At 47.1% G+C, this 25,896-nt stretch overlaps 1 protein-coding gene and 2 long non-coding RNA genes across 6 annotated transcripts in view; 1 reads left to right on the top strand and 2 right to left on the bottom strand.

Annotated features, from left to right (window-relative positions):
• Positions 1-7,011, bottom strand: part of URB1 (URB1 ribosome biogenesis homolog) — a 73,959-nt gene extending 66,948 nt beyond the window's left edge. For all 3 annotated transcript variants that reach the window (XM_043892679.1, XM_043892680.1, XM_043892681.1), the window contains exons 1-4: positions 6,777-7,011; positions 4,346-4,485; positions 3,287-3,438; positions 2,250-2,382 (exon numbers count right to left, since the gene is read on the bottom strand). In XM_043892679.1, the coding sequence (XP_043748614.1) occupies positions 2,250-2,382; positions 3,287-3,438; positions 4,346-4,485; positions 6,777-6,918 (567 nt within the window). In that variant the 5' untranslated portion in view covers positions 6,919-7,011. The remainder of the gene's footprint in view (positions 1-2,249; positions 2,383-3,286; positions 3,439-4,345; positions 4,486-6,776) is intronic.
• A 51-nt stretch (positions 7,012-7,062) lies between these two features.
• Positions 7,063-16,842, top strand: LOC122687325. 2 transcript variants are annotated; one of them, XR_006339100.1, is made up of 3 exons: positions 7,063-7,107; positions 13,222-13,315; positions 16,519-16,842. It is a non-coding gene; the product is annotated as an uncharacterized LOC122687325 (long non-coding RNA). The 2 variants fall into 2 exon arrangements; XR_006339099.1 differs by having other exon boundaries at positions 7,088-7,155.
• Positions 14,868-25,868, bottom strand: LOC122687326. Its single transcript, XR_006339101.1, has 3 exons — positions 25,517-25,868; positions 18,711-18,817; positions 14,868-15,944 (listed from the first exon to the last, which is right to left on the bottom strand). It is a non-coding gene; the product is annotated as an uncharacterized LOC122687326 (long non-coding RNA).
• Between the last annotated feature and the right edge of the window lie 28 nt (positions 25,869-25,896).

Below are 25,896 nucleotides of genomic sequence, written 5' to 3'. Positions count from 1 at the left end.
AACAGGGCTGCAAAGAGTCGGACATGACTCTTTGATTGAAGCGACTTAGTACACACACACACACACACACACACACACACACACACACACACACGCTGTAATTGACTGTCTGCCCCAAAACCATGACTCTTTGATTGAAGCGACTTAGTACACACACACACACACACACACACACACACGCTGTAATTGACTGTCTGCCCCAAAACCATGACTCTTTGATTGAAGCGACTTAGTACACACACACACACACACACACACACACACACACACACACACACACACACACACACACACACACACACGCTGTAATTGACTGTCTGCCCCAAAACCCAAAGGTAGGGAAGGATGACAGCGTCTGAAGTTGGATGTGAGGGACATAGGAAGTCACTGTGCCGATGCCTATTTTTGAATGTCCCTGACATTTCCCACATGAAAAAAAAATTTTTTTTTACTGTCTGTCTAGAAACTATTTCCTAAAATATACAAAGTATTTCGGACTTCCCTGGTGGTCCAGTGGCTAAGACTCCACACTCCCAATCCAGGGGGGACCAGGCTTCCTAGGTGGCACTTAGTGGTAAAGAACCCTTCCTGCCAATGTAGGAGACGTGAGAGATGTGGGTTCGATCACTGGATCGGGAAGATCCCCTGGAGGAGGGCAAGGCAGCCCACTCCAGTATTCTTACCTGGAGAATCCCATGGACAGAGGAGCCTGGAGCAGGCTATAGTCCATGGGGTCTCAAAAGAGTTGGACAGGAAGGAAGTGATTTAGCACAGCACGCACAAAGTATGTGAGATACTTGATACAGATGATTAAGCAAAGCAAAACACTTTCATTTCTACAGTAAGTCCCGTTTTCCTCCACCCGGGCAGCCAGACGTGGGCCTCCGTCACCTGGTGCCGATGCCAAGGTAGGGGGCAGTGGGGGACAGAGTCAGCAGTGAGGGTGTGTGTGTGTGTGTGTGTATTAAGTCGCTCCAGTTACCCCATGGACTGTAGCCCGCCAGGCTCCTCTGTCCATGGGGATTCCCCAGGCAAGAACACTGGGGTGGGCTGCCATGCCCTTCTCCAGGGGATCTTCCTGACCCAGGGATCGAACCCATGTCTCTCACATCTCCTGCATTGGCAGGCAGGGTTCTTTACCACTAGCGCCACCTGGGAAGCTCAGCAGGGAGGGCAGACCCTGCAAAGGGGAAGGGGCGCCTTGACCGCCCATAGCTGGCACAGGGGTTGGAAGGGTGCCCGTGCTCCGGCTCATTGTTCTGAAACTCGTGCTTTTTCCTCAAGTTCCTTTCAAACCCAAGGGAAACTTCTGGAGCTCCTAGAAAACTGTTCTTTAGACAACTCTCCTAAAAACCAACCATTCACACTTCGATTCTCTTTGCCACAATCAGCCCCTACTCACTGGTAAGACTTCTAACTGGGAGGCACAAGGAACGTATTCACACATGTCAGGCTTCCCTGGTGGATCCGTGGTAAAGAATCTGCCTGCCAAATGCAGGAGACATGGGTTCAGCCCTCGATCCAGGAAGATTCCCACATGCCACAGAGCAACTGAGCCTGTGCCACAAACTACTGAACCTGTGCTCTAGAGGCTGGGAGCCGCAGCTACTGAAATCCGTGTGCCCAGGGCCTGTGCTCCTCAGGAGGAGAAGCCACGGCGGGGGGAAGCCCGCACACCGCAGCTGGACAGCAGCCCCTGCATGCCACAACTAGAGCAAAGCGTGCAGAGCAACGAAGACCCAGCACAGTCACAAAATAAATAAATAATATAATAATAATTATTTTTTTTTAAAGCCATAAATGTTGTTTCTGATGACCTCACTGGCGTGGCCTCTCAAGGGTTTTTCCATACAGTGGACGGAACAAGCACGGGAGGACCAGCCCGCCCACCACGAGGACCACCCCACGAGGCCCATGGAGACCACTGCTCTGGAAGACGCCCTCCAGCTGCACCATCCTCACGGGCCAGAAAGGCCCCGCCATGCTGAGCCCCGGAGGAGCTGGCCTCAGACGTCCCTGTCACTCAGGCCCCACCAGGCAACCAGGACTCTACCACCGGCCAGGGTGAGGCAGCCCTTCCTCACAGGCTCAAAGTGGCTGCCGAGGCGCACACCTTTCCACACAGAGGCCTCCCGCTCTATCTACGTGAGGACCGAGGCCAGAGAGAGGAGGACCCAGGAACCACCGCAGTCCCCTGGAAGGAAAGGAAACACTCGGGACAGGGGGGAAACACATGAGACACTCCTCACCTTTGGATCCCTCTTGGTCACCAGGGCGTACAAGGTCTTCTTATTTAAATCGAAATGGCTGCAGACGTCCCTGGCGGCCTCGGGACCTTGGGTCACCATGGCAGCCATCAGGTTCAGGCAGGCTCGAGCCATCCTGTTCAGGACAAGTGGGGCCTGGTGTCGGGACGGCAGGACCACAAAGGCCCCTCGCCTCGAGCCAGCTGCAACCTGTCTGTGCGGTCTGCTGGCCCCACACCAGAAAACAGGAGGAAGGAAACACATGCCCTTTCTTTAAGAAAAAAAAATATCCTAACAAAATCTTCAAAGAAAGCTAAACAAGTGAGTCTGAGGATAATCCAAGAACACAAGATGAAGACAGAAGGTGGCAATGTCTCTCTCCAGTAAATCATCATGGAGCTGGACCCCCATCCCCAACCCAGTGCGGGTCAGGAGAAGACTTTTGCACAGGGGACATCTCTAGATGCAAGTGCCTGGCGGCCGTTCCCCCCTGCGGTAGGTTACCCAGAATCCACGGTGACCAAGCACCTACCATGTCCTATTTAAGTGCTGGGAAAACAGCAATTTACAAGACAGTCAAGGCCCCACCCTTGTGCACCCTGCATCCCAGCGGAGGGAGACAGTGGGTCAGGAGATGGCTATGGATATTATGGCACATGTTCAGCTGTGGATGGGATGGTCAGAGAGGGACTCCCTGAGGTGACACCTCTGCAAGGCCGTGAAGTGGAGAGGGACGGAGTCTGCGAGGACCTAGGAGACGAGCTGTCAGGGTTAAAAGGACAGGCAGGAGGTCTGGGGTGTTCTCCAGACCGCGGGGGTGGGCGGGGGGGAGTGGCAGGGCGGGAGCAGAGGGACACACAGCAACAGAGGAGTCGGTGACAGCGAGGGGACAGTCAACAGGAGGAGCAGGGGGCACTGCCATAGCCTCGGAAGCAGCTCAGCTCTGCGGGTGAGCAGAGGAAAGGTCAAGTGCCCTCATGGAGAGCTGAACGCTGACCAAGTCCAAGGCTAGTCCTGCCACGTACAGGCGGTCAACTTACCTGTAACCCGAGGCATACAGGGACTCACAAATGAGCTTCATGTGGTTATTCATTAGCTTCTTCACGATGTTGGTCCCCACCACGTGAAAATGGGAAAGGTCACTGGCTGTCCGCAATAATATGGCCTCGAAAACTTGAAATACTAAAAGCATCTGCAAAGACACAATCGAAGTACTTACAAATCACCTCCTTTCTTTTCCTCCTCTACAAACACTTGTCTTAGCCACAGTCACCTGCAGGTTTAACAGATCCCGAATCAGACACAGGGATCTGCCAGGCCCTGAGCTCTGGAATTAGCCTTGCTCCAGGAGCCTAGCTAAACACAGAACAGCTTGCTTACAAGTAAACCAAATGAAATTAAAAGAGAAATTTCTAGTAATGATTCCGCCTCACTGCTTTGGGGATATTCATGTCTACAGCCTTACAGCAGTAATCCTGAGACTTCAACAGGTTCATAAACACCTCAAATTCTGAACCTCTTTGGAAGCAGAAAACAACTGACAACTCAATATACATCTGAACCTGGGACACGCAGTCTTTACCTATTTCCCTTCCGTTAAAGCAAACCATGCAGAAACCAAGTGCATTTAGACAAGAATATATGATCCTTCCTTCTGCTATCATTCACCAGTAACAAGTTAGCACTTTCCTCTAAAGGCTTTCAAAGGTTACAATGCAAAAATGGATATATCTCTACAGCCCAGGCACAGAGCATCATTTTCAGTAGAAAGCTGGTAATATCTTGGAGATTTGTATCACATTTCTCTTCATCAAGGTTAACATAAAAGTTGTTGTTATTCAGTCACTCAGTCATATCCAACTCTGGCGACCCCATGGACCGTAGCCCTCGAGGCTCTTCTGTCCATGGGATTTTCCAGGCTAGAATACTGGAGTGGGCTGCCATTTCTTTCTCCAGGGGATCTTCCCGACCCAGGGATCGAACTTGGGTCTCCTGCTTGGCGGGTGAACTCTTTACCACTGAGACACCAGGGAAGCCCTAACACAACAGTAGCACTAACTTTTCCTTCTCCCCATCAGGCCAGGTAAGGAAGAGCATACTTCACTTTCAGGGCGCTTCTCCCCACTCAGGAGCTGGAACATCTCAGCACACTCCACAGAAATCTTGATGTACCCCTCCACAACATCATACACATCTTCTTGGGGGAGCTTCTTAGCAGCAGAAACAAATGCCTCCAGGGCTGAAATGAGAGTTTCAGATGTTAATAAAGACGGTCTCTTTAGAACAATCCCAGGTGCTACGGTGATAGGGGCAGACTGCTGGCAGGAAACAGCCAGGTGATTGGAAGCGGCCCGTGACAAGATGGAACAGAGGAGTAGGGTGGAGACGGGGAGATCGAGAGGACATATCCTTTTCCCCATCACCAGGAGGTCATGGGGAGCATCTTTCAAGGGCACTGGTTGACAGCAGAACCCCTCCTGATGCAGGAATCCTCCTGACGGGTTGCCATCCAATGCTCCTGAGCATCCTCTGGGTCTTTATCAATCTAACCCTCCTCTCCATCCCCGCCCCTCATCAACATGAAGGAGGCATAATGGATAAAGAGAATGTGGTATGTCTATACACAGAAATACACACAAAAGGGACTTCCAGTGGTTAAACCTTCACCTTCCAATGAAGGGGGGCAGGGCTCAACCCCTGGTCAAGGAGCCAAGATCCCAGAGGCCTCCTGGCCAAAAAAACACAAAACATAAAACAGAAACAATATTGTAACAAATTCAATAAAGACTTTAAAAAGGGTCCACATCAGGGACTATCCTGGTGGTCTACTGGCTAAGACTCTGTGCTTCCACCGCAGGGGGCAGGGGTTGGATCCTTGGCTGGAGAACTAGGCTAGCACATTCTGTACAGTGAGCCATGCATAATATATGCGTGAACAAATAGATAACTAAAGCAAAATGAATTGTTTAAAACTGATCCACATCAAAAAAACAAAAAACAAAGGAAAGAAATACACACAGTGGGCTATTACTCAGCCTTTAAAAAAGAAGGACACGGGGACTTCTCTGCTGGTCCAGCGGTTAAGACTCCAAGCTTCCACTCACAAGGTGCAGGTTCAACCCCAAGACCCCACGTGCCACTCAGTGCAGCCAAAATTAAAAAAAGAAAAAAAAGAAAGTAGGAAACTTTACCTTTTGCAACATTCTACATGAACCCTGAAGCTATTAAATGAAACAAGTTAGGGAAAGACAAATACTGTATGTTCTCATCTACACATTCAATCTAAAAATGGAGGGCCCATCTGATTTTTACTCACCATTTGATCTCTATATCAGCAAATAACACCCCCTTGTAAATAATGAACAAATGAATGAATGAACTATATGTGCTTAGTCACTCAGTCATGTCCAACTCTGCAACCCTGTGGACTGTAGCCCACCAGGCTCCTCTCTCCATGGCATTTTTCAGGCAAGAATACCGGAGTGGGTTGCCATTTCCTTCTCCAAAAACTAATGAACAAATGAATGAATAAAATGTATGCTAAAGCAGATATCCTCTTCCTAGCACTAGCTAGCAGTTGCAGATATCAAACCTTAAAAAAAAAAAAATCTGTGGAAGACAAACTAGAAACTGAGGATATTCTGGCCATGAACTTAATAATTTTTCACTTGAGAGAAACACTGTCACTGTTTCATTTTGACACAATGCCAGTGTTTCCACATATTAGCCTAATTCGATTGTGTTTTGACCTCATAATCTAACTACTTTCTAATGGATTATAAGAAATTGTGCAGGGTGATTACTTTTCAAAAAGTGAAAAATAGAATCTACTTCGTATCAGTCTCTAATCTTGGCCAACTGACAGGCCCTTCGGTGGCTTTATGTGACAGCTTATTACATGTTCTGGGGTCAGTGTGAGTGGTGAAGAATCAAAGCTATGCAAAAAAGAGCTGACAGGCATGGCAGTAACTGCAAACCGGCTCACTGAACAGCCCCTAACAGACTCTTGCGATCCCATGGCCTATAGCCCTCTGTCCACGGTATTCTCCATGCAGAGTACTGGAGTGGGTTGCCATGCCCTTCTCCAGGGGATCTTCCCGACCCAGGAATCGAACCTGCGTCTTCTGTATTGCAGGCAGATTCTTTACCGATTGAGCTATGAGGGAAGCCCCCGACTCATAGTCAGGACTCCATAAATATTTGCTGTGGTGAATGAGGAGCACATTTATCCACTTTCCTAACAGTTGCAAAAAAAGAAAAAAAAAAACTTTAGAGCTTGCTGACAGATGCTGCCCGGGCAGGGGAAGCAGGGAAAGAGTACACTCGCAGGGAAACTGTCAAAATCAAGCAAATCGTGGCCCTGGACTCCCCTGCACCCAGGTCTCGGTTTCCCGACTGCAAATCGGGAGGCTGGGCTCTGGCCCTCGCTGCAGAAAGGAGGTGCTGCGTCTGCACACGGAGGCCCCACGCAGACAGAAGAAGCCTGGAGATCGCCTCTCAATCTCGCGCTCTCTTCCCCGCTGCACTCACCCGGCCCCGCGCCCTGCGGGTCCCTCAGCTGAGCCTTGAAGCGCACGCCCGTGAGCTCTTCGGTGCGGGCCCGCTTGGCTGCGCCCGCCGGGGCAGCCGCGCCGTCCTGGCCGCCCGAGACCTTCCTCTTGGGGACCCCCATGGCCAAGAGGGCGGGGGCGCGCCGGGATCCACGCACCCGGAGACCTGGCGGAAGCAAACGCGCGACAGGGCTTACACGTGGGCTGAGCGGGGGCGGGGTTGGCGGAAGGGGCGGGACCTCGAGGGAAAAGTCGACGGAAGGGGCGGGGCCTGTGAGAAGCGCGGTCCGGCGGAAATCCGGTAGTGGAGGGTAAGCGGTTTCCGAGTCAGGGGTTCCCGTGTGGTGCTACGGATGCAGGTGGGTCGCTGGTGGCCCGTGAGCGAGGCGACACTCTCTGCAACACGCTCCCCCAAGCTCCGCTCGGCCGCGGCGAGGAGAGGGCCTTCGGCGGCCCTTCTCGAAGGTTCTTGGCAGGAAGAACCCCCAAATCCTCCGCTCCCAAAAGGCGCGAGCCCAGACCCGTGGTCGCAGCACAGTCAGATCCGTTCTTGCCCCGAGGGTGCTGTGCTGTGGCCTCTGGAACGTGATTAACACGCGGCGGGATTCTATGCTTTGCTTAAGGCGAAGCCCTGCGGGTGGGTCGGGAGGGTGAATGCCCCTGACTAATAGATTGAGGGTGGGAGAAGAAGGGGACGACAGAATGAGATGGTTGGATGGCATAACCGACTCCATGGACATGAGTTTGAGTGAACTCCGGGAGTTGGTGATGGACGGGGAAGCCTGGCATGCTGCGGTCCATGGGGTCTCAAGGAGTGGGACATGACTGAGCAACTGAACTGAAAATTGCCAGGCGGGCCTCTGCGGGTAGGTCCCTGCTCAGGCAACCGGCCCGAAGTCGTGCGGATGCCCCTAACCCCGACCCCTAGCTTATCTCACCTCTCGGACAAAGACCGGCTTGTCTGGTGGGATGTCACCGCAGACTGACAAACTAATGTGAGGACAGGCACCCTTTCGGCCGTGCAGGGTGGGAGGAGAGGATCGAATGAAGTCACATCTGTGAAAATCCCTGGTAGACAGCGCAGCGGCCTCCACATCTAAGCCCCGGCCATTAAAATGGAGACAGCGAAGCCAGCTGTTGCTGAGCGGAGAAAATGATGCCCATGAAAAACTGCTTTGACGGGGGGAAAAGGACTGTATCTTTGTGAGATGTTACTCGTTGACTTGAGAGCCACATGAAATGTTCTGAAATAAAATGGAGGCATCAATAAATAAGTAAAAACAGGCAGGTGTGTTAAGGAACACACCTTCATCAATATTTGGTTATGTGTTCAAATAAATCATGAGCCAGATGAGTAGTTTGGTGATTCCTGGAATCATCGGTTAACTCACCCTCTGCTTTGAGGAAATACTCTCCTGTGTTCTTTATGCAGATCTGTATTGAACATCTAAGGACGTGGGTTTTTTGTGACCTGTAGAAGTTCCAGAGTCTCTAATAGGAAAAGTCTATGGGATTGACCCTGAGCCCCTGACCTGGCAAGACTATTGTGCTTGTGAAATGCTTACCTTGTAGGCAGGTCAGAGCGAGTGGCCTGACCAGATATGAGTTCTTGCAGCAATATTAAGAGACAGGGATATGCCCAAAATTCAGCTGTAAAGGGTAATACTCTTGTTAGTAAAGATAGACTTAATTCTTTTTTTAAAAACTTTTTATTTAATATTGGAGTATAACAGATAACAATGTTGTTACAGTTTCAGGTGGACAGCAAAGGGACTCAGCCATACATGTACATGTATCCATTTCCCCCAAACTCCGCTCCCATCCAGGCTGCCACATAACACTGAGCAGAGTTCCCTGTGCTATACAGTGGGTCCTTGTTGGTTATCCGTTTTAAATATAACAGTGTGTAGATGTCCATCTGAAGCTCCCTAACTATCCCTTTCCCCCAACATTCCTTCCTGAGAACCATGAGTTTGTTCTCTAAGTCTAGTGAAAGAAAGCTAAGACAGACTTAATTTTGACTAATTGTCAACACGGGTTCTTTTCTGTGGTTTATTGCTAACCACCAAGTTTGTTTTCAACCAGAGTGGACCTGACCAAAGAAACAGGAGGGAGATGTAGGAAACAGTCAAAAACTATTCAGTTTCTGCCTGTGTGGCCTTGGGCATATTATCAGTTCTCTACAAAAAGGGAGAGAGTGGGAGAACTTGCCAGTACTACCCAGCTGATGGGTGCTGGACCGTTCACCCAGTGTTTCCTAACCTCAGCTTAAAAACAAAGGAAGAGAAGTTGTTGTTGCCCTTCCCAACCTTAGCCAGAGACATACCAGATGGGATATGGCTCAGAAGAACAGGTGGATGCGTCAGACTAAGTCAGCCTGGTGCAGTGGCTCATCGGTCACTAACCCAACTTGTTCAGATGTGAGGCTCACCAGTCAGCCTCTGGATGGTGACATCCTTTCTATGTAACAAGCCTGCATGGAGAGAAAGGACTTTATTTGCCCCAAGAACACTCCAGTCTACTGAAAATAAGCACCATGGTCCCTAGGATATTCTCAGCTGGTGTCCGCTTCAGGGCCTCTGTGCTCGCTGTCCCTCCTCTGAAACTGCCCAGGCCTCACGGGGCTCCTCTGACTGCATGTAGGCGCTTCCTCTCCACTTCTCACTCCCTGTCTTCCTGCCCTCCTCTGTTTTCCTACCGCGCCTTTTTCACCTGCTGTTGTTGTTCAGTCGCTCAGTCGTGTCCGACTCTTTGCGACCCCATGGACGGCAGCACGCCAGGCTTCCCTGTCCTTCACTATCTCCCAGACTTGCTCAAACTCATGTCCATTGAGTCAGTGATGCCATCCAACCATCCCATCCTCTGTCACCCCCTCCTCCTCACCTACTAGTAATATTAGATATTTGTCAAACTCCTTTACTAAAATGTGCACTGTATAATGACACAAAAGAAAATTCAGTGCTTCATTTTCCAAGCCGAGAACAGGCTTTGGCAGCTCATAGGGCTCAATAAAAATTTGTCAATTAGATAAATGTGTGTATAAATGAATACAGAGACCTGGGTCTTGATGCCAATCTATTCTAAAAGAGTCAACAGGTATGCTGTCAAAAAGCCTCAGAATGCAGGTTTTCCAATCTACAAGCTTATAAATTGGCACCTGGACTGTGCTGAATTAGCCAGAGGAATAGTCCAGCCTCTAATAGCCCACCAGCTCATCTCCTCTGGCCATACTTCTCATTCACATCTGGTGAGTGTGTTTATTTACTCCTATTTCAATATTACAGAGTTAAATTCAAGTTTTAGAAAGGGGTAAAGGGAGATGCTCAATCAAAGACCCTGTCAAGTTCATCTGAAAGCATGTTTATCACAAAATTTATACACATAAACAGAATACATTTTCTTCTTAAATATAATGGAATTGTCATAAAAATGGACAATCTCCTAGGCCACAAAGAAGGCCGAAATTCATTCCTCCAAAATGAATATCATACAGACCATGTTCTCTGACCATCAGGCAGTAAAATTCGACCTTGATAATAAAAGGATAGGCTTTTTAAAATCTCATAAGCCTATGAGAGGGGGAAAAAAATTTTAAATAATCCTTGGGAAGCACTAGGGAATTTATGAAAGACTTGGAATGCAGTAAAATGGGCACTTTACATTGCTTAATCTGTGGCACACAAGTCTTGGAGGAAAATTAATAGCTTGAAGCACATTTATCAGAAAGCAAGAAAGACTAAAAACAAATGAACTGATAATACATATTCAAATCAAGAAATTGGAAAAAGTGCAATAGAATAACCCAAAGAAGTAAGAAGAAAAAGGAGGCAAAGATAAGGAGCCAAATCAATTACAATGAATGAGAAATTACAATTATAATGAGATAATCAATCAAATAATCAATTACAATTAGAATGAGAAAAACAATAAGGAATATTCACAAACCAAAAGCTGATTGCTTTGGTTTTTACATTAAGTAAACATACTTGTGGCCAGATCAGTGAGGATGGAAAAATAAAGGAAGCAAAACAACAAAACACAGGAGTAAAACATTATATAAACATAAATTTTAAATAGTAAATATTTAAATATAATTACAAGCATATTTAGAAACAACTATTCAAAAAAACTTTCAAAACTAAAAGTAATCTCAAAGTTAAAACAGCATCTTTAAGGAGAAGATTGTAAAGAATACCTGACTAACTAGACAGTAAAATACCCATGAAGAATGTCTTCACAGCGCGTGTCTGTTAAGTCTTTCTAAATGAAGCTATAAGAGAAACTATCGCCATTTCAGTCACAGTCAAGAAACTGAAAAAGCCCCTAATAAATTTGTATAGAAAAATAAATGTGAGTAGCTAACTCAAAAAGACTTCTTTTTTTGGATAAAGATATATCTTAAAGTTATAATAATCAAATTAGAATGGTGATGGTGAAAAGAGAAAGTCAAATAACCTTAGGGAACAGAATACAGATTCAAAAAAGACCTCTATCATGGAAGTATAGGTTAACAACTCTGAAACTAGTTTTCGTGTTACTGGAGTTGAATCAATAAGCAAATGGATGGGAGGTAATGGGGGTCAGGTTTCTCACTGCTAAAGAGGGTGGATACTTATAAGCAAAAAGGTTATAAGCAAAAAGGTTAGGGCTTCCCTGGTAGCTCAGCTTGTAAAGAATCTTCCTGCAGTGCAGGAGACCCAGGTTTAATTCCTGGGTCAGGAAGATCCCCTGGAGAAGGGATAGGCTACCCACTCTAGTATTCATGGGCTTCTCTGGTGGATCAGATGGTAAAGAATCCACCTGCAGTGCAGGGGACCTGGGTTCAAACCCATCTGCAACGTGGGAGACCTGGGTTCGACCCCTGGGGTTGGGAAGACTGGAGGAGGGCATGGCAACCCACTCCAGGATTCTTGCCTGGAGAATCCCCATGGACAGAGGAGCCTGGCAGGCTACAGTCCATGGGCTCGCAAAGAGTCAGACATGACTGAAAGACTAATCACAGCACAGCAAGGCTAGAATGAACCTGTGGGACTGGATAAAGCCTGGAGACATTGGTGGTGTCGTATTTAATCTAATATAAACAGATAAATTGATACAGAAATAAGTATAGATATTTGTTGTACCCGGGTTTGTACACATGCATATATTTCCCAGCTCTTTTCACTGACAGAACTTATAAGTAGTGACACCCCAATAGCATTGAGCATACCCAGCACCCACATCTTGATTTCTAATACCATTATCAAATAAAAGAAACCAGGACTCCTTGGAGAAATGGCTGTGACAGGGCATATAAAATGAGCCCAGAGCATCTGGTAGTACCATAAAGTAAGAAATGCTTTAAGCGGGGAGTGGAGGGCTGGGGGGTAGGTGGGGGTGGGTGGGCAATTATATATCAAAGGGACCTAGGAACCAACCTCAGAGAGTGCCCACTGGAACAATTTGTGACAAAATAATTAACAATTTGAGTGAAAAAATAATCCAAATAATTGGATTATAATCTCAGGTATAAATTAATAAGTCTATACTGATAAAAAAATTATTGAAAAATAAATAAATGGGAGAGAAGATCTTCCTTACAAGGTAAGCTTCCTTACAAATACTTCCTACAAAAGTAATCCCAATAATATATGTAGATATTCCTTGATCCAAGAGGTGGAACTTCGTTCACACACTCCCTCCGCCATCCTCCAGTGTAGGCTTGGTGACCAACGTCCAAAGATTAGAGTATGGCAAAGGAAAAATCGTTGCTTTATAGTGGAGGAACATGACAACCACGACCTTAGCTAAGTGATCGAGGTTAACATCACCAGCAGTAAGTGATGTTGCTTCCATGTGCACTTGATGTGATGAGAAGGGTATTTCACATTTAGAGGATCCTTCCCCAAATCCCTGGCCCCAATCATATTAAAGATGTCAGACAAATCTAAGTGGAGGGACAGTATAAAAAGATACATCACCTGTACTCTTTAAAACTGTCAAGATCATGAAAAACAAGGAAAAACTAGAAAACTGTCAAAGATCAGAAACAAGGAAAAACTAGGAAACTGTCAAAGATCAGGTGTGATTGTGGAGACATGACAAATAAGCACACTTTGATGCCCTGGACTGGATTCTTGGACAGAAAAGGGGATACTAGCAGAAAAGTTAGTGAAATAACGAATAAAGTCTGGAGTTTAGTTAATAGCAATGTACCAAAGTTGGTCTCTTAGTTTGAACAAGAGTACCAAAATATGCATGAAAAATAGGGCCATTAGATGAAACTGGGTGAGGGTATACCAAATTCCTCTTTTCAGATATTCTGCAAATCTAGAATTATTCCAAGATAAAAAATGTATTCAAAAGAAAACCAAGACCTGTGCATATATAGGAACTTGATAAATGGTAAAGATGGTACTCCTCGCTAACAATTGGTTTTCCACCAGAACACAGGTGTTGTGAAACCCACCACTGAATCTAAGCCAAGTGGCAAAGGAAAAGACTCACATCAAAACTGTCATCATTGGACACGTAGCTCAGGTAAGTTTGACATTCATGCCCATCTGATCTACAAATGGGGGGGAGGCTGACACAGGAACCATAAAAATTTGAGAAACAGTCTGCTGAGATAGAAAAGGGCTCCTTCAAGGATGCCTATGTCTTGGATAAAGTGAAAGATGGATGTGAGTGTGGTATCCCCATTGATCAGTGGTACCACCATCAACATCTCCCTGTGGCAACGCAAGATCAGCAAGGACGTGACCATTGTTGATGTCCCAGGATACAGACTTTATCAAAAAGATGACTGCAAGCACACCTCAGCCAGACCATGCTGTCCTGTTTGCTGCTGATGGTGAATTTGAAGCTAGTCTCTCCAGACCTATGAGCATGTCTTTCTGGCTTACACACTGGGTGTAAAGCAAGTAACTGTTGGTGTTAACAAAAGGGATCCCTACAGCCAGAAAGAGATACGAAGACACTGTCAAGGAAGTCAGCACCTACGTTAGGAAAACCGGCCATAAGCCTGACACAGTAGCATTTGTGCCAGCTCTGGTTGGAATGGTGACACTCTGGAGCCGTGGAAAGTCATCCATAAAGATGGCAGTGCCGGCGGAACCATACCGCCTGAAGCTCTGGATTGCATCCAGCTACCAACTTATCTGACTGACAAGCCCTTCTGTCTGCCCTTCCAGGACGTCTGTAAAGTTGATGGAACTGGTACTGTCCCTGTGGAGACTGCTGTTCTCAGCCCCCAGCACGGCGGTCACTTGGCTCCAGCCAGGGATACAGATGAAGTCCAGTCCCTTGGAATGCACCATGAAGCTTCGGGTGAAGCTCTTCCTGGGGATTCCAGGGGCTTCAGTGTTGAGACGGTATCTATCAAAGATGTTTGCCATGGCACCATTCTTACTGGTGACAGTAAATATGACCCACCAGTGGAAGCAGCTGACTTCCTGACCATCCTGAACCGTTCAGGACAAACCAGTGATGCCACGCATCTGTGCGTGGCTGCCACCCAGCTCACATTGCTTGCAGATTTGTTGAACAGAGGAGTTTTGACTGCCGTTCTTAGAAGCAGCTAGAAGGTGGGTCCGTATTCTGGAAATGTTGCGAGGCTAATATGTGTGTTGAGAGATTCTCTGATCCTCCTTAGGGTCCTTTTACGGTTCGTGACATGGGCTGTGGGTGTCATCAAAGCAGCGGGCTGCTGGAGTGGGCAAGGTCACCGAGTTGGCCTAGAAAGTTCAGGAGGCTAACGTAATATTATCCCCAGTGCCTGCACCCCCGTTTTAATGGATGGTAAAAGAATGATCTCGGAACTGTCTCAATTAGCCATATAAGTGTAATAGTAAAAAACTGGTTACTGACAACAGTGCTTCACTAAAAACCTTCAGAAGGGAAAGAGAATGTTTGGTGAGCTGGGGAGGTTGTTACTGTTGTTTAGTCGCTAAGTTGTATCCGGTTCTTTTTGCCATCCCATGGTCTACAGCCTGCAGGCTCCTCTGTCCATGGGATTCTCCAGGCAAGAATACTGGGGTGAGTTGCCATGCCCTCCTCCAGGGGATCTTCCCAATCCAGGGATTGAACTCATGTCTCCTGCACTGGCAGGCAGATTCTTTACCACTGAGCCGGGGAGGGGGGAAATTTTAAATTATTAGCATTTAAAATAAACACTTTGTAATGGAAACAACTTGACCAAAACTTAGGCACAGAATTTTGAGACCCCTGAAAACAACATTTAATAAACAAACAAACAAACAAAAAAAGATGGCCCCAAAGATGAATGGGAAAATGATGGTGTGGTGAATTGCAAAGCGCGCACACAAATTCCTCCCAGCCTGGGTAGTAAGATTTTGCAGTTCCTTCCTCCAGACTGGGAAGGGTTTTTTCACCCATCTAGGAACAATCTGGAATTAGAGGTCTCAGCAGCTGAGTACCACTGCTGTCTTCTCCTTCTTTAGGTCTCCTCTCTATTGATGCTCGGTAACATTTTAACTACATCAACACTGCAATTTTACTTTGTTGCTATTGAAGTAGTCCTGGATCACTAATTTCACATGTAATCATATTTCCAAAGAGGTTTGTGTGGGGCAAATCAGCCTTGAAAGTGCAGGAAGACCAACGGAATGTCAGGCAGCTCAAGTTGAATGGTGTACTCTGGGGCCGGCAGCCAGTTCTGAACGAGTTAGAGCGGAGCGCTGTGGCAGTCCGCGGGCGGCGGGACCATTCCAGGCAGAAGCCACAACAAATGCAAAGGCACTGAGATACCATGGTAATCAGAGGGGTCAGGAAGCAGCCAAAGGGCCAGTGTGGCTGCAAGGGAGGCCGGGCCAGAGCCGTAAAAGCGAGGTTGTTGGAGAGTCATCCGGACAGTTCATGCAGTTCTTGTTGACAAAGTAAGGTCTCTGGAGTATTCAAATTGCCTAGATTTTCAGTTCTTAACCTGGGAACCCAGCTGCCCAGAGCACCCCCCCAAAACTCACAGATTGGACGAGTTTTATAAGTGGAGGGAAATGCATGAACTCCTGACACCCGTTGCGAAGTATGAACGCAGATAGTTCATAGTTTGAGCATTCGATTGTGCTCCATTTCTTTCTTCTTTTTCTTTCTCTGGTTACTCTTCTGTCAAAGACATCAGAGTTTCTCAAAGCTGGGATTCCAGTGGTTACTGTAATAAGAAGTAAGAGCCAAGAAGAAGCTACATGAAACAGAAAATAAGGGTAAAAGTGTCTAATCTGATTTCAAGCTTAGAAAGAGCAGTATGCCTAACAGGTGCACACATATCCTTAGTAAATAATTGAAGTTATTTAAGAATAAAAGAAAAAATATTTTTTTCTTTTAAATGCTGTGCATTTCCCCCCACATAGCTACTTGTTAGAACATAAATACTTGCTAAATTGTTTGGGTCTAACTATTTCACAAGTTTGTAACAATTTGGTAATTTTATTTTATTTTTTTTGCCTAGGGCCCTGGGAAAAAGTCTCTGAGACCCTAAGGGTGTCATGAATTGAGAAAGTTTGGGAATCTCTGCTCTATACCCTTAATTGGTACTCACTTTTGTGGATTCAGAACTCCTGTCAATGGACTTCAGTGTTTGTTTCTTTTTGATAGCTTTACGTTTCCCCAGTCAACACAACTGAGTGATTAGTACTACTTACTTTAAATGATCATTTAAATTCAATTTTTCTTTCTCCCTTTCTTTTTTTTTCTCTCCCTTTCTTTTTGTATACTCATGTCCATAGCCATATTGTTCACAATATCAAGAAGTAGATGCAACCCAAGTGTCCATCAAAAGATAAAAAGATAATTAAAGTGTGGTGTACACCTACACTAGAATACTATCCAGCCTTAAAAAGGAAGGAAATTCTATACATACTACAACGTGGATGAATCTTGAAGATATGCTAAGTCGGACGTAAGAGGATAAATGCTGTGTGATCACAATTATATGAGGGACTGAGATAATCACAATGGTGTGATCACTCACCTAGAGCCAGACATCCTGGAATGTGAAGTCAAGTGGGCCTTAGAAAGCATCACTATGAACAAAGCTAGTGGATGTGATGGAATTCCAGTTGAGCTATTTCAAATCCTGAAAGATGATGCTGTGAAAGTGCTGCACTCAATATGCCAGCAAATCTGGAAAACTCAGCAGTGGCCACAGGACTGGAAAAGGTCAGTTTTCATTCCAATCCCAAAAAAAAGCAATGCCAAAGAATGCTCAAACTACCGCACAATTGCGCTCATCTCACACGCTAGTAAACTAATGCTCAAAATTCTCCAAGCCAGGCTTCAGCAATATGTGAACCATGAATTTCCAGATGTTCAAGCTGGTTTTAGAAAAGGCAGAGGAACCAGAGATAAAATTGCCAACATCTGCTGGATCATCGAAAAAGCAAGAGAGTTCCAGAAAAACATCTATTTCTCCTTTATTGACTATGCCAAAGCCTTTGACTGTGTGGATCACAACAAACTGTGGAAAATTCTGAAGGAGATGGGAATACCAGACCACCTGACCTGCCTCTTGAGAAACCTATATGCAGGTCAGGAAGCAACAGTTAGAACTGGACGTGGAACAACAGACTGGTTCCAAATAGGAAAAGGAGTACGTCAAGGCTGTATATCGTCACCCTGCTTATTTAGCTTATATGCAGAGTACATCATGAGAAACGCTGGGCTGGAGGAAGCACAAGCTGGAATCAAGATTGCTGGGAGAAATATCAGTAACCTCAGATATGCAGGTGACACCACCCTTCTGGCAGAAAGTGAAGAGGAGCTAAAAAGCCTCTTGATGAAAGTGAAAGAGGAGAGTGAAAACGTCGGCTTAAAGCTCAACATTCAGAAAACTAAGATCATGGCATCTGGTCCCTTCACTTCATGGCAAATAGATGGGGAAACAGTGGAAACAGTGTCAGACTTTATTTTTTGGGCTCCAAAATCACTGCAGATGGAGGTTGCAGCCATAAAATTAAAAGACACTTACTCCTTGGAAGGAAAGTTATGACCAACCTAGACAGCATATTAAAAAGCAGAGATATTACTTTGCCAACAAAGGTCCATCTTGTCAAGGCTATGCTTTTTCCAGTGGTCATGTATGGATGTGAGAGTTGGACCATGAAGAAAGCTGAGCGCTGAAGAATTGATGCTTTTGAACTGTGGTGTTGGAGAAGACTCTGGAGAGTCCCTTGGACTGCAAGGAGATCCAACCAGTCCATCCTAAAGGAGATCAGTCCTCAGTGTTCATTGGAAGGACTGATGCTGAAGCTGAAGCTCTAATACTTTGGCCACCTTATGTGAAGAGCTGGGAGGAATTGGGGGCAGGAGGAGAAGGGGACAACAGAGGATGAGATGGCTGGATGGCATCACCGACTCGACGGACATGAGTTTGGGTGGACTCCGGGAGTTGGTGATGGACAGGGAGGCCTGGCGTGCTGCAGTCCATGGGGTTGCAAAGAGTCAGACACGACTGAGTGATTGAACAAAACAGTGAATTCTGTAGCTGGTCCCAGTCAGTATTCCAGAGCTTAGGTATTTGATGGTTTATTTTCAGAGAGGGAAATGGGAGCGGGGGTAACTGTTGCGATTTATGGGGTCACAAAGAGTCGGACACGACTGAGTGACTGAACTGAACTGGGAGTAGTTATATCCATAGAGACAGAAGGTAAAATGTTGACTGTCAGGACCTGGGGAGAGCGGAGAAAGGAGAGCTCTTGTTTAATGGGGAAAGAGTTATAGCTTTTGAAGATGCAGAATGTTAGGGAGACAGATGGGAGCAATGGTTGCACAACAATGTGAATGTAACAAATGCCATTAAACTGTACACTTAAAATGGTAAACTTTAGCTTAGATGTGTTTTACCACAATTAAAAAAAAAAATGATTTATGAATTTCAGTCCAGGGTTCTCATTCCTAAGACGTAAATTAAGATTCTCACCTACAGAGGGCGCCCTTGTCAGTTCCTGGTACTTTCCCTCGTGGGGTTGCAGGAACCGTACCTTCATTTGAAAATGGTGAAGATGTTTGGTAGAAACCAACGCAATACTGTAAAGCAATTATCCTTCAGTTAGAAATAAGTGAATTTTAAAAAATGGTGAAGATGCTACATTTTATGTTATACGTATTTTATCACAGTAAAAGCTAATTTTAAAAAAGCAAGATTACATAGTGTGAGGCCTTTTAGGATTGGAAGAGCTGATGTCAGATTTGGCTGAATTTAATCATTCACAATGCTCCAAGAACCAAACGGCCCTCCAGAAAAAAATTTCTCATACTATATTCTTCATCTACAAAGAGAAAAATATGAACAACATAGAAACAGCATGCAAAAAAAAAGAAGAAAGAAATGAAAATATGTATTTAAGAAAACATTGGGATAAAAGAAAACATCGGGCTTCCCTGCCATTCTGGAGGAAAGCGAGGTCCCAAGAACGCAGGTGTGTCACAGAGGGCTGGGCAACAGGGCTGCTTCTTGGCAGAGGAGAAGAGTAAGGAGTCTGACAGAGTGGGCCAGAGGTTGGGAGAAAAGAGGGGGATTCAGAAACCAGGGTCAGGGACAGTTCAAAGAAAGAAAAAAACCAAAATTCTGGTGAAAAATAGCTAGCCATGTCTCCTGACAAAACGGAAATCATCTCCATCCTTACCTAACAAAGCAAGGAGCATTTGATTACAGAGACATCCCTGGTTTGAATGGAAACCAGACACTGTATCATGCTCAAGCAAAAACAATACACAGAGGCCTTAAAATGGTCATGCTTATGCCCATGTGTGGGGCTGCCGCTCTATACTCTACCACCACCCACAGCACAAGCGCCAGTAGGGGCAGGGCTGGGATGGGAGCCCGTGAGAGCTGCCCGTGGAGCCCCTACAATCACCCACTGCACGACAGCCGGAGGGGCAAGCGTCTTCCCAGCCTCCTACGGAGCTTTCTCCTATCAGCACGCTTCCTCTCTGATGGAAGAAAGTGAGGTATGAAGAGTGGTTTAGTCGCTAAGTCGTGTCTGACTCTTGCAACCCCAAGGACTATAGCTGGCCAGGCTCCTCTGTCCATGGGGATTCTCTAGGCGAGAGTACTGCAGTGGGCTGCCATTCTCTGGAGCAAACTGCCCTGCTCTCAGGTAGGGCTCTAGAGGCACTTGTGAAGGCAGCGTGTCACTGGCAGTGGGCTGCAGCCTCAGGGCTTCTAAGGGAACCCAGAACTCCCAGCCTTAGAGAGCGAGATGGTGTCCGCTCCCTCCAAGACGGAGTCATGCGCTCCTCCAGGAGCTGAATTTACCACTTTGAACACTCCCACGGATCAGAATTTAATCATTCACAATGCCCCAAGAACCAAACTGCCCCCCCCCAGGAAAAAATATGCTCATAGTATATTCTTCATCTACAAAGAGAAAAATATGAACAACATAGAAACAGCATGCAAAAAAAAAAGAAATGAAAATATGTATTTAAGAAAATATTGGGCTTCCCTGGTGGCTCAGATGGTAAAGAATCTGCCTGTGGCACAGGAGACTCAGGTTCAATCCCTGGATCGGGAAGATCCTGTGCAGAAGGGAAGGGCTACCCACTGCAGCATTCTTGCCTGGAGACATCCATAAACAGAGGAGCCTGGCAGGCTACAGTCCATGGGGTCACAAAGAGCCAGACACGACTGAGCAACTAAGCGGACACACACACACACACACACAGACACTCCTTAATAGGAATGTCAAGGAACCAGTAGAGATTTAGCCCAGTTTCCTGAAATCCTACATCTAATTTAGAGTGTGGGCTTTTAGAGCCAAAGTGGAATTTTGAGTCCAGCATTTTCCTTTTGCAAAACTTGAAAAATGAAAGGCAGGGAGGTCCAATGCCTCTGTGGGTGGCAGGGGCCAGGTACAGACTACTGCACCTGACGCCTTGGACCTTGGACCACCCCCAGTGTTGAGCCCATATCCTTCAAGGCCTCCTCTCAAGGACTTTTGGGTCAAACATTCCCCTCGCAGCCTCTCTCCGCTACATCCCCAGCTTTCACAGTCCTCAGCGAGCATGCTGTTTGCTATTGATGTGGCTCTTTGGTGCCAGCTCTATAAACAAACCACCGTTTGTTGCTGTCTAAAAATAAGCCTTTTTAGCTCTGGATGACATTCAGCCTCAGTATCCTGAGCTGAAAGGTTGGTTTCTTTGCAGCTGACAGATGGTGGCTTATGTCTTCTCAGAGCAGCTACAGCCCATCTTTGTTGAGCGGCCCAAAGCCTTACCTTGATGGCTCGGGGCTGGGAGTTGATGTGCCTAGCACACAAACATCCTCCAAAATAGATTTGGCTACATGGGGAGGGAAGTAGCCAGGATCTCAAGGAAGGAGGAAAATAAGGAGGAAGCTTAGAGCCGAGAAGAAGGAACAGGGTGGCTTCAAAAGGAAAAAATTAAAAAGACAGGAATTAAGGTACGTAATTTACAATGTCTGGCAAAGATGCATCTTAGACCAATTATTCCAGGTACGGAGGCACTTCTCAAACTCATGTGCAAGAAGGGGCAAGATGGCCAATGGTCCATCCAATAGAAAGCGACACTTTTATTTTATTCCATCTTAGCATCCATCCCCTAATTCCTGTGCCTTGGCAGTTTAAGAAGACTGCTCTGCATGAGTTAGGTTGTCAGCTTCTGTGTCTGAGACAAGGACACACTGGTAGTGCCTGGGCCAGCTTCATGGGCACATGGCCTGTGTGGCTGCTCAGGGCCCTCTGTTCGAAGAGACCATGCTGGGTTTACTGCCCTACCATCACTACCTTGAAATTCGTAATAATTTTTGAGCAAGGAGCCATGAGTTTTCATTTTGCACTGAAGGTGAAGCTCCAATACTTTGGCCACCTGACGTGAAGAGCTGACTCTGGAAAGGACACTGATGCTGGGAAAGATTGAAGGCAGGAGGGGAAGGGGACGACAGAGGCTGAGATGGTTGGGTGACATCACTGACTCAATGGACATGAGTTTGAGCAAACTCCGGGAGATGATGAAGGCCAGGGAAGACTGGCGTGCTGCAGTCCGTGGGGTTGCCGAGTCGGACACAACTGAGTGACTGAACAAGACTGAATTCTGTAGCTGGTCCCAGTCAGTACCCCAGAGCTTGGGTACTGTAGTCAGTACCCCAGAGCTTGGGTATTGATGGTTTATTTTCAGAGAGGGAAATGGGAGCAGGGGGTAACTGGCTTCCATTTTGCTGGCAGCACACAAAGTATGAGGAACAGAGAGGCAAATAAGTAGAATGCATTAATTCTCTAGCAAGATGTCAAAATTCTTAAAGAGATCAGATTAGGACTAAGACGTGATTTAACAGGGAGCAAGTGAAGGGCACAGCAGAGAGCAGGCAGGGTCTCGTCCTCCAGCCTCATCACTCACATCCCGCAGCCGCGTGGCTCCACCCTCCCTGAACACCTTTCCAATCTCGCCACTTCCCCTTCTCTCTGGGCCTGCAAAGCCCCAGGCCAGCGTGCAGTCACAGCCTCCCTGTCACTCTCCCCTCCTGACCATCTCCCTGGACCCACTCGTGGTCTTTGCACTTTTTAAAAAAGAAAGAAAGTAAAGTTGCTCAGTAGTGTCTGACTCTTTGTGACCCCATGGGCTGTAGCCTACAAGGGTCCTCTGTCCATAGGATTTTCCAGGAAAGAATACCAGAGTGGGTAGCCATTTCCATCTCCAGGGGATCTTCCCCACCCGGGGATCGAAGCCAGGTCTCTAGCATTGCGGGCAGATGCTTTTCCATCTAAGCCACCAGGGAAGCCCTATAAAAAACAGTCCTACTGTGTAACACAGTGAACTATATTCAATATCTTGTAATAAACTAAATTGGAAAAGAATATGAAAAAGAAAAAAATTGCAAAGAATGTTTATATATGTATAATTATTTTATATATATATGCTGTTGTTCAGTTGTTAAGTCGCTTTTGTGACCCCATGGAGTAGAGCCCACCAGGCTCCTCTGTCCATAGGACTCCCCAGGCAAGAATATGGGAGTGGGTTGCCATCTCCTTCTGCAGGGGATCTTCCCAACCCAGGGATCAAACACATATCTCCTGCATTGTCAGGTGGGTTCTTTACCACTGAGTCACCAGGCAGCCTATGCAGATATGCCAGCGCAGAAGACCTAAAAGACTTGGGTTGGATCCCTGGGTTGGGAAGATCCCTGGAGGAGACCATGGCAACCCACTCCAGTATTGCTGCCTGGAGAATTCCATGGACGGAGGAGACTGTTGGGTTACAGTCCATAGGGTCGCAGAGTCAGACACGACTGAATCGACTTAGCAAGCAAGAGTCACTTCACTGTACAGCAGTAATGAACACAACATTGTAAATCAACTACATGTCAATAAAAACTTTAAATAAAAAGATTTTAAATGAACAAGCAGCTTTATGGGGAATTCCTTAGGAGCCCAGCAGTTAAGTCTCTCTGCCTCCACTGTAGGGGGCTTGGGTTTGATCCCTGTGAATTGAGATCCCACATGCCTTGCAGCATTGCCAAAAAAGAAAAAAAGCTTTATGGAGATATAATCCACATACCACACAACTTACCCACTGACGGTTCAGTGGGCTTTGGCATACTACATTATTTGTCTTTTTGAGGTTATGGTAACTACACAGCATAAGAACTGCCACTTTAAGTGTACAATTCAGTGATATTAATTACATCCAGAGTGTTATATACCCATCATCACCATCTATTTCCAGAACTTTTTCATTGCCCCAAACAGAAGCCCCATATCCATTAAGAGATAATTTTCTGTTCTCCTTTACCCCACCTCTCAGTAACCTCTCTGTCTCTATAACTTGGTCTGCTATGGATATTTCATGTCAGTGGTATTTATGCAATGCTCACCACTTTCTTATTTCACCTAGCATGCTTTTTAAGCTGTTTCCATGCTGTAGCATGTATCAGAAGTTCATTCCTTTTTATGACTGGGTAATATTCCACACTTGGTTCATCCATTCATCCATCCATGGACACCTAGGTTGCTCTACATTTGGCTACTGTGAATAAAGCTGCCATGAACACAGATGCACAAATATCTCTTGAATTTGATTCTTTTGGGTGTATTATCACCCCTGGGCCCATTGTTGACCACTCCAGTCCAGCTGCACGCAGCAGAGTCATCTTTTACCAACACACACTTGATTGTGTCACTCATCTGCTTACAGCAGTTTGCTAGCTTAAGATGGAAATGCTCACAAAGCTTAGGACAAAGATGGCCACGCTCAGCAGGGTCTCTGGTCCCTGAGCTCCAGCGGCTGACCTCTCCATATCACCTCACCCTACCTTTTTCTCTCTGTTCCATTCCCTCCATGCCTCTCTGTGGAGCTGTGTTCCATTTGGATTTCACATGTGCTCATTCATTTTCCTAAGATGTCGTGTGTGCGTGTGCGCATGTGTGTGTGCTCAGTTGTGTCTGACTCTTTGCAACCCCATGGACTGCAACCCCAGCCAGGCTCCTCTGTCCATGGAATTTCTCAGGCAAGAATACTGGAGTGGGTTGCCATTTCCTATTCCAGAGGATCTTCCCAACCCAGGGATGGAACCTGCATCTCTTGCATCGCCTACATTAAAAGGTAGATTCCTTACCACTGCACCACCTGAGACTTGGTGTTCTCCTAAGAACACTCCTAAGATGTTCATCCTCCCCAAATACCTAGCTTTTGCTTGGCCAACTCTTCCCATGTAATCTTAAGGGCTCCCCAGGTGGCTCAGTATTAAAAAGGTTGCTAACACCTGCCTTCCTCACTCCCTTCCTCCCACCCTCCCTCTGTCTTGCTCCTGCGGTCCCTCACTGTTCATTTGGTATTACCAGTTCAAAGTCTGTCTTCCTCACCTGTTGGTTGTTGTTTAGTTGCTAATCGTGTGCCACCCCGTGGACTGTTGCCTGCTAGGCTCCTCTGTCCATGGGATTTCCCAGGCAAGAATACTGGAGTGGGTTGTCATTTCCTACTCCAGGGGATCTTCCCAACCCAGGGATCCAACCCGAGCCTGGGGCATTGACAGGTGGGTTCTTTATCACCGAGCCACTAGGGAAGCCTCTTCCTCACTGTGCCAATGACTAATGTTGACTGAGCGCTTACTCCTTCCAGGCCCAGTTCCTATTCTCCTTACCTGTATCAACCCCTTAAATCTTCACAGTAGGCCTGCCGCCTTTACAGATAAGGAAGCCTGGGGATGCTGTCCCCGTTAGAGGCAGTACCCACGCTGGCATCCTTGCAGGACAGTGGTGGGAGCCCCCGGCCCTGAGGGAGCATGGTTCCCCTCCTGGGGCAGATATTCAGCTCCTAGCAGAGGATCCAGCCCACATAGGTACCTAACTCCTATCCAAACTAGATGGATCAATGGAATGCAATGTACATGGAGGAAACAGTTTTGAGCAAAGGTCACTTACTGAATGGCTGCTAGGTGCTAGGCATCCTTACCCACCCCATCTCCCCCCACCCCCGGCCGCCCCCGCCTCCCCGCCCCCCCCACCGCTTCAGTTTCCCCAACCTTGAAAGCGCACAAGAATACTGAGGTTCAAGGGTTATTGAGAAGGCTGAACGTTTTCACGTAGGTTTTAAAAATCCTGGTGCCTGGCTGACTGGGTCCCACAAACACATTTGATGGTTACATCTGCCGCGCTCCCCGCCCCCGCAACCGCACCCCCTCCAGACAGAAGAGGAAATGGCTGGAATTTTCCCTTCCCGAGCCCAGAGTGGGACGCGATGACATCCAGCCCCGGGGTCCTTGCGGCCCACCTCTAAGAGGTTCCCGCAGGTAGGCCAGCGGGTCGCTCGGGGATTCCCTCTCCAGGCCTTCCCGGCACGAGGTACGGCGCGTCTCCCCTCCTCCGGCAGTTCAGAGCCTGGGGGCCCGCAGGGCGCCTGGGCCCGCCCTTGGGCCTCATTATCTACGTTTCCGCGTCAGGCCCGCTGCGAACTTGGCAGGCGCTCCCGCGGTGTTCGGGAACACTCTGTGCCGAGCGCGCTCCCGCGCGGCCCGCCTCCCTCCCCGCCGGCCCGGATGCCCCGCGCAGTCCGCGGGCTTTGGGTCGGTGGACCCCAGGTTCGGCACCCGGCGCGCATCCACAGAGCCCCGGTGCTCTTGTCCTCGATGCCCCCCGAGCCCGGGCGGTGAG

The sequence above is a fragment of the Cervus elaphus genome, chromosome 31 (genome assembly GCF_910594005.1).
Source record: "Cervus elaphus chromosome 31, mCerEla1.1, whole genome shotgun sequence".
In the NCBI taxonomy this organism is placed as follows: Eukaryota; Metazoa; Chordata; class Mammalia; order Artiodactyla; family Cervidae; genus Cervus; species Cervus elaphus.
This window is presented reverse-complemented; position numbering and strand designations above follow the sequence as displayed.